This window comes from Amblyraja radiata, chromosome 21 (genome assembly GCF_010909765.2).
Source record: "Amblyraja radiata isolate CabotCenter1 chromosome 21, sAmbRad1.1.pri, whole genome shotgun sequence".
Lineage (NCBI taxonomy): Eukaryota > Metazoa > Chordata > Chondrichthyes > Rajiformes > Rajidae > Amblyraja > Amblyraja radiata.
This window is the reverse complement of record NC_045976.1, coordinates 32,035,908-32,048,728: the sequence shown is the minus strand read 5'-3', so window position 1 is coordinate 32,048,728 and position 12,821 is coordinate 32,035,908. Positions and strand designations below refer to the sequence as shown.

At 43.6% G+C, this 12,821-nt stretch overlaps 1 protein-coding gene across 5 annotated transcripts in view; it reads right to left on the bottom strand.

The window, feature by feature from the left end:
• The window catches only part of rabl2b (RAB, member of RAS oncogene family like 2B), a 32,902-nt gene that overhangs the window by 4,603 nt on the left and 15,478 nt on the right, over positions 1-12,821 (bottom strand). The window contains exons 1-9 of one of the 5 annotated variants that reach the window (XM_033039984.1): positions 11,056-12,003; positions 10,434-10,541; positions 9,980-10,170; positions 9,257-9,286; positions 8,326-8,405; positions 5,099-5,178; positions 3,461-3,572; positions 2,476-2,573; positions 1,369-1,452 (exon numbers count right to left, since the gene is read on the bottom strand). In XM_033039984.1, coding sequence (XP_032895875.1) covers positions 1,369-1,452; positions 2,476-2,573; positions 3,461-3,572; positions 5,099-5,178; positions 8,326-8,405; positions 9,257-9,286; positions 9,980-10,086 — 591 coding nt within the window. In that variant the 5' untranslated portion in view covers positions 10,087-10,170; positions 10,434-10,541; positions 11,056-12,003. Of the gene's footprint in view, positions 1-1,368; positions 1,453-2,475; positions 2,574-3,460; positions 3,573-5,098; positions 5,179-8,325; positions 8,406-9,256; positions 9,287-9,979; positions 10,171-10,433; positions 12,004-12,074; positions 12,142-12,821 lie in introns of those variants that run through there. The other 4 variants (XM_033039983.1, XM_033039986.1, XM_033039982.1 and 1 more) reach the window with 4 other exon arrangements.

Here is a 12,821-nt window from a genome sequence, read left to right as displayed (position 1 = left end):
AAACCAACAAAGAAACAATAGCCAAGCCACTCCAAAAGGCCCAAGAGTATGCATGGTCGAAGCTTTTAACTTAAGACATATTCAGAAGAGCACATCATTAATCAGATTGGTCATGGGAGTAATGAGTGACCTCAGATTGTAATTAATGAGAGATTATATGTGAGGTACATCAAGTGATTGCAACACAGCTGAAACAAAGGTGATATGAGAGGGGAAATACGTACACTTACATGCACACACGTGTGAACACATAAATGCAAACATGCATACACATACATACATGAGCCCAGGCACACACACACTCAAGAAAAGGTCATAGAGAGGCTGTCAGCCATGGGATGGTTGAGCAAGATATACAGCTAGGGTAGCAAGGGATTGACGTTGGGAGGAAGGAGGGACTATGTGAAAAAGGAGACCATGGGATTTATTGGAAAGCAATCATCAGCAGAGGGAGTGTGGAAAATTCAGCTCCAATTTATTGGTTGGGCATCCTAACTCTGTGAAATGACTCCAATTAACAATATATGCAGCATACAATATTTCATCACAACTGTTGCAAGTGATGGAATGGAACGGTAAACACAGAGTAGTTGAATCTCAAGCTCTGACATCTATCCTATGCCTCAACAAGCTCACAATTAGATGTATTCCTCCAGTGAATTAGATTAGTGAATTGATATTTTCCTCCATCAAACATTAAAAAAAGCTAGAAGACAGTGATCTGGAACAGTCAGAAGAGCAGCTGTAATTGTCGTTCACCGTTACACAAAGAAGGATTAATGAATTAGGGTGCAGCAAGGCTGGTGATATGGGAGAGTGGAGAATGTAAGAAGATGGTTGCTGCAGTGTGTAGAGCAAGAGTACTGCAAGATGGTCAGTAGATGGCAGTCATGGGGTGACGTGCAATACCAGAGATTGTGGGCTGAATGGGCTGTTCCTGTGGTGTACTGCTCTATGTTCTACGATACAGGGTAAGAGTTGTTGAAATAGGAGCTTGGTAAGGTGATGGTGAGATATAGGAGGATGCTCATTACAATCGGGAGGGATGATAAAAGAAGGTGATGTTGCTGAAAGGAACACCCAAGGTACACAAAATTGCTGGGGAAACTCAGCGGGTGCAGCAGCATCTATGGAGCGAAGGAAATAGGCGACATTTCGGGCCGAAACCCTTCTTCAGACTCCATTCCATCACTAAAGGAACACCCACACTGGATCTTAGCCTACAAAAAGGAAAATGGGAAACCAGGGAACCTGGCAAAAGGCCGTAATGCCACTGATTAATTTTCAAGGCTGAAATAACCATAATAAGTACACTGACAATTTCAGTTCTACTGCATCCAGTTCATTGTTTAGTAAATGAAGGCTTACCTCTAGCTCCCGCATAACTTCATCCATGAAATCGCTCGAGTTCTGTTTGTACGACATTGCCAATTTTATTGTGTCACGAAAAAGCTACAGAAAGAATAAGAAAGATAATTTGCATATTTATAGTGCATTTCACAAGGACCTCTGAAATGCAAGCACTGCAGAAAATGTGACAGCCATTTTGCACACATCACAATCTCGCAGACAAGAGAGAATGACCAGATTACTTTCATTTGGAAAAGTGACATTGATTCAGGATAAATATTGGTCAGAACACCAGAATAATATCCTTTCTTCTCCAAGTACCGTTCCTTGCTCGCCCCGATCGCTGCCCACCCCGCTCCTCCTCTCTCCCCTCCTCCTCCTCTCTCCCCCCTCCTCCTCTCTCCTCCTTCTCTCCCACCCCTCTCTCCCCCACTCCTCTCCCCCCTCTCTCCTCTCCCGCTCTCGCACCCCTCCTCTCTCCCCCCTCGCATCCCCCTCTCCTCACCCTCTGTCTCTGCCCCTCTCTCTGTCTCTGCCCCTCTCTCTCTCTCTGTCTCTGCCCCACTCCCTCTGTCTCTGCCCCACTCTCTCTGTCTCTGCCCCACTCTCTCTGTCTCTGCCCCACTCTCTCTACCCCCCCTCCATCTCTAGAAGCGCCTGCAAGTTGGGGGCTATGCGTGAGGGGATAGGGCAAGGATGGGGAAATGGAGCGAATGGAGTGTGTGTAACGCCGCAGGCACCCCCCCCCCCCTCCCACAACCACGCGTTGAGGGGATGGCACCCAACAGGTCCCACATGTTAATAGGTCTAGTACCTATTAAAAGTCTGATCTTGTATGTGGATGTATTTGTTCGTGTGTTTATTTGTTTGTGTATAATCACATCTTCTCGAAAAATGGCAAATTTTTTACATATTCCGGTAGAGCTTTTTTCCGTGGAGTCCAAATTCGCCTTATCTGAAAAATTCATCTTTTATTTGTCAAGTTATTAATGAAAAGTCATTGGCTTGGAATACCACCAATGACTCTATACCGATTCTACCTCTGAGTTCTCATGTCCTTTCTTCTTTATTCATATTAGGAATCCAGGATTCCTTCAATGCATTTTTCCATAGCATTGCACCTACCTTTACCACATTGGTCCCATCCGCCGCTGACACAAAATAAAAAGGCAACCCATGCTTCTTGGCAAAGTTGAAGCTTTTCTGTGTGATTTTCAGATCAGCTGGAAGATAGGAAACAGTGTGCGTTTCATTCAGATGCGTGCTGGCGATCAATGTGCCAATGAGAAGCTCTACAAATCCTCCACTCCAACTGAGGAATCTGACACAGATTTTCAAACGGACACAATATCTTAAATCTGACTCAAAATCATTTGCACTCCACCCAGCTGCTGAAATCCATCATTCTTGTACTCTTTCTGTGCCTTAATTCATCAGTCATTAGCCCATGTTTTCCTACTCCCGGTCCACCACTGAGCAATGGGGAAAATAAAACTAGAGTAATTTTGAGATACAACGCAGAAACAAGCCCTTTGTCCCACTGAGTCCATACCGACCAACTATCACCCATAGTACACTAGTTTATCCTTTACACTAGGGATAATTTACAAAAGCCAATTCACCTAAAAACCTGCACATCTTTTGGATGTGGGAGGAAACCAGAGAACCCGGGAAAACCCATGTGGTCACAGCGAGACTGTATAAACTCCATACAAACAGCGCCCGTAATCAGGATTGAACCACTGTCTCTGGCATTGTAAGGCAGCCAGTGTGCTGCCCCAGGAGACTTCATCAAATTAAACAAACCAAAGTGCAAATGAGGACTTGAATAAGTAAATTTAGGATTGATTCTGGAAATTCATCTGGAAAGTAAAATTTGCCTTCAATTTAAGGAAGTAGGGATAAATATCTGGAATTATTTAAGCAACAGTGGGTTACAGTGATGAGATTAACTGTGAGATCTCTCCCAAAAGATAGATGCACCGAATGGACTTTCTTATCAGCATTCGGTGTATGATCTCCTTTACTGGAAATTTCAGCTGGAAATCACAGGTCAAAAGGATCTGCGGCTCAAGTTTCACTGTGACTAATATACAACATTTGAACTCACCGTCTATTTTGTTTGCGACGATCACACAGGGGATCTCAGGCCGAGACTCCCTCAGTTCAGTGTACCAGTTACTCAGACTTTTGTAAGTTATCTTCCTCTGCACATCAAACACCTAAAATTATAAAATAAATTAGTTTTCTTCTCTAGGATCTTGCAGCCACAACATAAAGCTTTCTTCATTCTTGCCAATCAAACATGTTTAGAGTATTAGTACAGCAGGTTAAGATACAGCGTAAAGCATCCTCTACACAATCCAATTAAATATTCCCAAGGTAGATGTAGATAGTCCCCAGGTCATGTCAGGATTTAGTTTAGTTTAGTTTCGAGATACAGCGCGGAAACAGGCCCTTTCGGCCCACCGGGTCTGTGCAGACCAGCGATCCCCACACATTAACACTGTACAAACTCTGTACAGACAACACCCGTAGTCGGCATCGAACCCGGGTCCCGGCGCTGCATTCGCCGTAAGGCAACTCTACTGCTGTGCCACCGTGCTGTTCTCGAGAACATTTTGTAATACAAACTATTCTTAACACGGAAATGAACAGAGTGTGGGATTGGAGTACAGAAACAGATGTGATAGGAGAGCTAGCAGGTCTGGGAAGAGCGGTCACCAGCCGGCCTCACTGGTTCTTTGAGTGAGCAAGTGAGTCTGCTCAGCACTCCCAGCTCTGCTCAATCCAGCCTGATTGTTGTGGCTCGAGCAGAGGGTGGGGAAAGAAAGCTTACAGAAATGACCCATTCCAGCAGAAGAAGTCTGCAGCCCCTCAGCAGCTGGCAAATCTGTCGCCATCCATCCTGCCAGTCGGCCAAAAATGTAGGGAGGAATTGCAGATGCTGGTTTAAACCGAAGGCAGACACAAAAAAGCTGTAGTAACTCTGTGGATCAGGCAGCATCTCTGGAGAAAAGTAATAGGTGACGTTTCGGCTCGAGACCCTTCTTCAGATTGAGAGTCAGGGGAAAGGGAAACAAGAGATATAGGACAAATGAATGGAAGATATACAAAAAGCAAAGATAATCAAGGAAAGGTGGAGCCCATAAAGGTCCATTGTTGGCTGTGGGATAGGTGATAATGTTATAGAGACTGAAACTCAACATGATGACAGAGAAACTAGTATGGACCACCCCACCCTAGTCGTCGTACTAAGCATTTGAAGAGTTTGAAGAAGGGTCTGGACCTGAAATCCCTTTTCCACAGAGGTGCTGCTTGACCCGCTGAGTTACTCCAGCTTTTTGTGTCTGACTTATTCGTATATATGGGATGTCCATAAGCAAGGAGTTCATAACCTGTACTACAGTTAATGAAAATGGTAGAACTAGATTTGAAACTGGATAAAATGGCAGTGGAAAGATATTAATTGAAAATCAGGTGGCCTCTCCTTGAGCGTAAGGCAGCTTGAATGTAACCTAATTAAACCAAGCAAACTTTTATTGCTGGCTCAAAGTTTGAAGCAGGCAGTGCATGTAATACTCTATGATATCCTTAATGATCAACAGTTCCGGGGTTTATGTTTACGCTTCAATCAGGCAAACAGACCTTATTTGCTGTTTGTGGGTTTGATGGATTTATCTACATTGCGAAAATAACAGTTACTGAAATAAGCTTTTGCATTCAAGTAAAATCTGTAATGACCCACCATGATACAGGCATGTGCCTTATGATAATAGGATGGATGCATACTCTGAAAACGCTCCTGTCCTGCTGTGTCCCAGAAATCTGTGAAAAAAAATAACCATAGTTTCAACTCTTGCACTTTCAAAGTGTATTTTAACATTTTGAATAATAAAAGAGTTAAAGTAAACAAGATTTATTTCACCCCCCCCCCCAAGGCTTATCTATCTTTTTTTTCACCGTAAATCTTCTCCCCTGAGTGTCTCAAACTCGTTGCTTGCCAAAAGAACTCTTTGAAGCTATCGATACATTTCTTCAAGCTCCTTCAACAGGGTAGAAAAAGGGCATGTATCCCTTCAAACCTGTCTGGTGTAGCTCAATGGGGGAATTCAGTTAATTCAATTAAGCTAAAGGGGTTGTGTTCAAGCCAGACTCCAGAGATTTGAGAACCTATGCTGTCATTTCAGTGACTACATCATATGCCATACAGAAATGCCATCTTCTCAGAGCAATTGAACCAAGGACACAACTGTTCTCTGTGATTAATGTAGAAAAACTCACAATACTAATTGAAGCAGTGCAGAATATTTTCAAGTTCCCTCTCTCTTTGATCAAGCTTTTACTCATTTACCTGGCTCAGATTTAATTTTTGTTTAAATAATACTATTTGGTGCCTTGAGATATTCCATTTTGTAATAATGCAACTAGTTGCTACTGTTGATTTTCCCTGGTATCCCGCCAATATTTATTTCTCAAATGACATCACTAAAAGTGATTACCTTTTCGTTTATATCACTGCTGGTCTAGAATCTTGTTAGATGCAAAATAGTCACATTTCCTTCCTGACTAAATTGACCAGAAAGCAAAAATGCATGTTTGGCTGTGATGCACATTAGTTTATTCAGAAGTATCGGCAGAAATCCAGGGTGGGGGGACACACATCCCCTCCATGTTTTGAGAGGTGGGGGACAATCCCCCCCCCCCCCCGTTTTGTAATCCGGATTTTTAAATTTGGTGAAAAAAAATCGATTAAAAATCTCCGCTTGTGGGGGTAGACTGATGATCGAGGGCGCCGATTGGACGAAAGAGACGTCACTCAGGAGGCAATGGGGACGGGATATGATGATAGCGTGATGATCGGAGGAGGGAGGTGTCGGTCAGAGGCAGAAGTAAGGGGGTGGGACTGAGGATAGAGCGCGGTGATTGGAGGAGGGAGACGTCCTGGTGGAGCAAAGATCATAGAGTGGAGCTTGAATCGGCCCGTTCATGGGGCCTTTCATCGCCCGGCCCGGCTTAAAATCGGCCGTGGGTTCTTCCATCGCCCCGCGGTTAAATTGCTGCGTCGAGGCGATCGAGGCTCCCGATGTTGAAGCCACTGTCGGGCGATGGAAGATCCCGTGGCCGGTTTTAAGCCGCGCCGGGCGATGAAAGGCCCACGATTTGGGGCAGACGAAGTTGCTGTTGCTGGAGTTCAGAGTCTGCCACCAACCAGGTCAGCTCCCGATGTTGCCGCCTACAGGGCCCACGGCTGAAGCCTCCGAAGTCTCGCGTGTATGTGCGCGCTCGCGGCCACCAAGAAATTGTGCCCCCCCATGTTTTGATAGCGATTCCCGCCCCTGCTCAGAAGACATGAAAGGTGCAATAGAATTTCTATTCTGCCATTTTGTTAGATCTTGTTATGCTTGGATACATTTTCTAATACCAAACAAGCATCTCAATCTCACACTGATACATTTTAATTCAGCCACAGCATCTACAGTCTTTGAAGGAGGGTGTTGAAGATTTGAATGGAGTACTCATTTGTAATTTAACTCCTGCATTGACAGACAGACAATGATTACCCTGTGGATGAAAAACATGGTCATTTGAGAACGAGTAAGTTTGCAGATGGCACATCAATTGGTGCAGATGTGGATAGTGAAGAAGGCTGTCCAAGGATGGAACAGGATATAATGTGTAGGAAAGAACTGCAGATGCTGGTTTAAATCGAAGGTAGACACAAGATGCTGGAGTAACTCAGTGGGACAAGCAGCATCTCAGGAGAGAAGGAATGGGTGACATTTCAGGTCGAGACCCTTCTTCAGACTGATGTCAGGGGAATGGGCAGGACAGAGATAGAATGTAGTCAGAGACAGTAAGACTGGTGAGAGAACTGGGAAGGGGAGGGGATGGAGAGAGAGGGAAAGCAAGGGCTATTTGAAGTTAGAGAAGTCAATGTTCATACTGCTGGGGTGTAAGCTACACAAGCAAAATATGAGGCGCTGTTCCTCCAATTTGCACTGGGCCTCACTCTGACAATGGAGGTGGCCCAGGACAGAAAGGTCTGATTGGGAATGTGAGAGGGAGTTAAAGTGCCGAGCAACCGGGAAATGAGGTTGGTTAATGCAAACTGAGCGGAGGTGTTCAGCGAAACGATCGCCGAGCCTGCGCTTGGTCTCGCCGATGTACAGAAGTTGACACCTGGAACAGCGGATACAGTAGATGAGGTAGGAGGAGGTGCAAGTGAACCTCTGCCATCCCTGAAAAGAGTGTCAGGGATCCTTCATCGTTTGGGGCATTGAATATAAGATTCAAGAATCATGTTGCAAGTTGATAAAACTTTGCTTAGGTTGCAATTGAAGTATTGTGTGTAGTTCTGGTCACTCAATTACAGGAAGGATGTGGAGGCTTTGGAGAGGGTGCAGAAGAGGTTTAGCAAGATACTATCTGGATTAAAAGGTATTAGCTATGAGAAGTTGGACGTATTCTGAATGTCAGAGGCCGAGGGTGATCTGAGAGAAGTATACAAAATTGTTATTTTATAGATAGGGTAGAGAATCAGAGCTTTTCTCCAAGGGTGGAAATGTCAAAGACCAGAGGACATCATTTTAAAGACCGAAGGAGAAAATTTAAAGAAGTGCAGAGCATTTTTATTACACATAGAGAGAGGTAGGTGCCGAGAATGGGCTGCCAGGGGTAGTAATGGAATCAAAAACATTAGTGGTGTGTACAAATCTTTTAGATAGGCACATAATAGGAAGGGAATGAAAGAATATGGAACACATGCAGACAGAGATCAGGTTAACTGGGCAGCATGTCCATCACAGAGACTGTGGGCCTGTCCCTGTGATGTCCTGTTCTACATTGATAAGTCATCTAAATCCAAGGCTGCTTTAGTGCAGAGGCTTTTACTAGACTATTGGAATTCACCCTTTACTTTGTTTTTGGTTTGTTGCAAACGATTAAGAGCAAATGAAGAATGTTAACACTTACCCACTAGAACAGTCTTGTCATTGACTTTAGTGGTGTACTTGTACAGCGTCAATGCATAAGTGGACAGCTGTTGAGGACGACTGGAATACAGGTTTAAGGCATAAAAAACTGAAAGAATAAAACCCTGGCAATTAAATGTTACACCCATCCTATTTAGTAGTACCGCTAGATGATAATGCGCTATCAATTGTTTTAAGTTTAAAAATAATCTTTAGTTAACTTCATGTTTTTGGAAGAAAAAGCAAAGTGTGTAAGCTGAGAGTAGACATCAGTCGATAATCTGCCCTGTGTGATGGAGACATAGAGGTCAAGAAAGGAAACAGAGCTGTCATAGATGGATCCCTCACCCACGTCACCTCTGTGTCCCGCAGTCCTGCTTGCACTCAACCGTCCCCCCAGATGGATCAAGGATAGTGTTCCTCACCTTTCACCCCACAAGCCTCTGCATCCAACATATCATTCTTTGATTTTTTGTCATCTTCAATGTGATTCCACCACCTGTCACATCCCCATCCCTTTCTGCCTTCCACAGAGACCGCTCCCTCCACAGCTCCATGGTTCACGTCTCTTCCCACCCAACCTAAACCCTCCCTACAGGCAAAATGTAGGAACAAGGAACTGTGAATGCTGGTTTACCATGGACAGACACACAATGCTGAAGTAACTGGAGAACATTGGTGGGTGATGTTTCGGGTTGGAACCCTTGAAGAAGTAAGGTACTAATCGGAGGGGATTCCACCTTCATTGGGACAGATGTGGGCACAGACATTGTGGGCTGAAGGGCTTGTTCCGGTGCTGTACTGTTCTATGTGGTGATACAAAATTATACAAAACAGGAACTAAATCAGAGCTGATGAGCTTAGGGAAACAGGATTTCCTTCCCATCCTTGGCCAATAGAATGTTATCACATACAGACCTTACAAAGGATACTATCCATCTATCAGGAATCTTTCCATCAACCTGCGAATACACAGCAAAAAAAAAAATTAGTGTTGGTCTCAAGGAACTGAGTTTCCACTCCCCATTTCACTCAATTTACCGATTGATCAATCCCCCCCCCACTGAAGGACATTGCTGGTCCAAATCCGAAGATGCATATTGATAATTTCTAGAGCTGAAAGTTGACAATGCTATGCACAATATGAAGACAGGAAATCTGCCCTAGTGTCAAAATTCACTCAGATGGAAAATTCTTCATCTGGGAACCAAACTTTGTCCACTCTCAGGAATGTTAAGATTCAACATATATTCTACCGGGTTTCTTCAGCCTCCTGCATTACATTCAGTTTGAACTGAGATGGAAATTGGCTTTCAAGATTGAATGCATCAAACTGATGTTGCGTCTTTTAAATTTAAAAGTGAACAGGTGCTTGGCTGTTCTTTTATCTGTGTCTTTGACTAGGAAGGCCAAGTGTGCACATCTGCTGAGAGCAGATTAGGCTTGACTTGACTTGATGTACTGCCCAAGTGAGAATCCCTTCCTTTGTGGGCCCAGATATTTGACAAGGAGGGAGGCTAGAACCTAATACGATATCCATCCCAGCAAATAGCTGCCCTTTTCAGAGGGGAGAGAAATATAGTATTTTACAGTGATGAGCCACAGGTCCTTGATGCATTTCACTCAACCCCAGTGCCCAGCACATTTTTACTTACTTGGATTTACCCACGGCACTGTCTCCCAAACAGATGATTTTGATGTGTTCATCCCCATCGTACTTGTCCTGGTTCAGTTCAGGTAGAGCACTGTTCTCCGCAGCCATGTTTTTTTCTGATAACCACACAGACTTGAGCTTATTGTCTTAACCTTTGCCTGTTGATTCTTCCACTGATGGCTCTCTGAGCCCCTGCAGACATTACATACTTCAGTACTCATGCACAGTCTCAAGAGATCCTACTTATTTGCATACAACCATTGTCAAATCTTCCACTCTTGCAGTCTTCATCCAGTATTTTCATGCCACTGCTGTTTTTGTGAATTCACAAATCTAGTCTGCCTTCATTCTGAGCCTAATGCAAATTTATGAAGAGTATATTCTAAAAACTGATAGTACGCTTTATTGCTGATCTCAAAATCTGAATTTACAGTATCCGACTTTGCAAATCTTACCCAATTCTTGACATTTTCTGTCCCTCTGTTTTGACTCAGTTCCTTTGTGTCTGTCTCTTTAGCAGATTTTTATTTTGTTCCGGGTCCAGCCCATTCACTTTCTCACTGCTGCTTTCAAAGGATTTCTAAATGAATTATTGTTTCCCTCAGTGTCTGTATTTGTTTTCTCTTCTTGAATCTCCCTTCCTTTGTCCTTTACTCTTTTTGGCTGAGGCTATGTGGCGACTCCTATCAATATCTTCACTGACGCAGCCACAGTAGACCCTATCCCTATTGCTACTCTATGTAACCCATCATCCCAGACCTTCAGTTGCATCTGCCTCTTTACTCTGCTTTAAATATTTTTCTGATCCTGTTCTTTATCTCATGGGTATGTTTTCCTTGTATATTAGTGTTTTTGAAATGTTTCTGTCTATTACTATGTTTCTTCTACATATATCTGCCCCTAAACCTGCTGTTAGTCCATTTGTCAGGCAGGCTCCAATATGTAGATCTCTCAATATTTCTTCACAACACTCTCTCAATCTTTCTCAATTGTTATAGTTATGCTTATTTCCCTATCTCACCAAAGCTTCCAATCTTTCTTAGCACCTGTGATACTATACACTAAAACAAAACTCACCAGGTAAACGTGACTAGATTCAGTCTCTTTCCCTTATATATCTGTCTCTTGCCTGAACCCTGTAATTTCCTTTGTTTCTATCTACCCTCTCTCTCTCCTTCTGCCCTTTCCTCTACAGCAGTTCTGTCACCCTTTGTTTTATGAGCACTCACTGTATCTATTTCCCTCACTTTATTCCTTTTATCTTTATTTCTGACCTTTCTTCTTTGGTGTAGACCTATTTCTCACCCCTACATTAAACTGCTCTGATATCACCTAATAGCTTTCAATTTCCCCCCCACTCACTCCCTCTCATATATTTATTACTCTTCTTTTTCTCTCTCAATCTTTCTATTTTTCCTATTTCTGCCTTCACTCTTCCTATCCCCTTCCACTCCCCTATCTCTTCCTCCCTGTTTATATTACCTTGAGAACTCCTTCTCCCTCCCCTTCTGTCATTCACTCTATTGCTCTCCCCATACCCCCCTCCACCTCACTCAATCCTTCTCTGCCCTCGTCCTTCACTCTATCCTTTTTCCCTCTGTCCCTTGTTCTCTCTATCCCTCACCCACTCTCTCTATCCTCTGTCACTCATTGTATTCCACCCTCCATCTCATTCAACCCCCCCGGCCCTTCACTGTCTCAGCCCTATCTCTCTCGCTCTCCTTTTGCCTTCCTTCTCCTCCTCCCTCTATCCTTCTCGCCCTCCTCTATCCTTCTCTCCTTCCACACTTCTCCTTCTCGCCCTCCTCTCTCCTTCCACACTCTGTCTCTCCTTCTCGCCCTCCTCTCTCCTTCTCTCCTTCCACACTCTGTCTCTCCTTCTCGCCCTCCTCTCTCCTTCTCTCCTTCCACACTCTGTCTCTCCTCTTCCCTCCCTCCCTCCTGCAGCTTTTCCTGCAGCTATGCAACAGACGCCAGGAAGGGCTCCATCAGGGGCTGTCCGAGCGCCGCCTGGACACTGTGCCAGTATTAATCTTTTAACGGAGCGACTGAAACACATAGTAAAAATTAAGCAAATATTAGGAACAAACGATTACAATTGTGTGATGGCAGCACCCTGCAGGCCCGGCGGGGCTGTCCTGGCAACGCCTGTCCTGGCCCCTCCCCCTGCCCAGTACGTGCCAGACAAGCCAGGCCTGGTGGCTGTTGTTACACTTGTGATCGGTTTTTAATATATATTTCAGTGTGTTCTCTCAGGAATTGATTTTATTAAAGCAGAACAAACTTGCATCTCTACACAGGGTTGCATAGCCTCCAGGAAATGAAGATTAATCTCCCAGTCATCGCGGCAAGATACACAGGCGGAAAAAGATCAAGTTAATTAGCTTTTTTTTTTAAAAACACTTTCCCTTGAACAATTTCATTTATTAGATTAAAAAAATGTTACAAATAAAGGGAAAACCTGTTTGCTTCTGTGGAGGGACGAGGCAAAAATGTTCAGGTAAATGTTCAATTAGAGTTGACAACCCTGTTTCTGTAACGATGTACAACACCCCAAAGGGCCTTACAACAAATAAATATATGATGTGTGCTTTGTTGCACATGGCACACAGTTAATTAATGTCCAAGTTGCGGCTTTAAGTCATGCTCTAGAAATTCAATGACAAATTCCATTTGGCTATATCATTTTACTTGAGTTAAATATGTTTGGGTAAGACTTCATTTTTCACTACCCAACCTTATCAATATTTATAGTATTTTCTAGCTTTGAAATTTCAAGAATTTGTAGTTACTTACTTTTTGCTTACTATTCCAATTAGAGCTGTATTATTTTACATTTACCT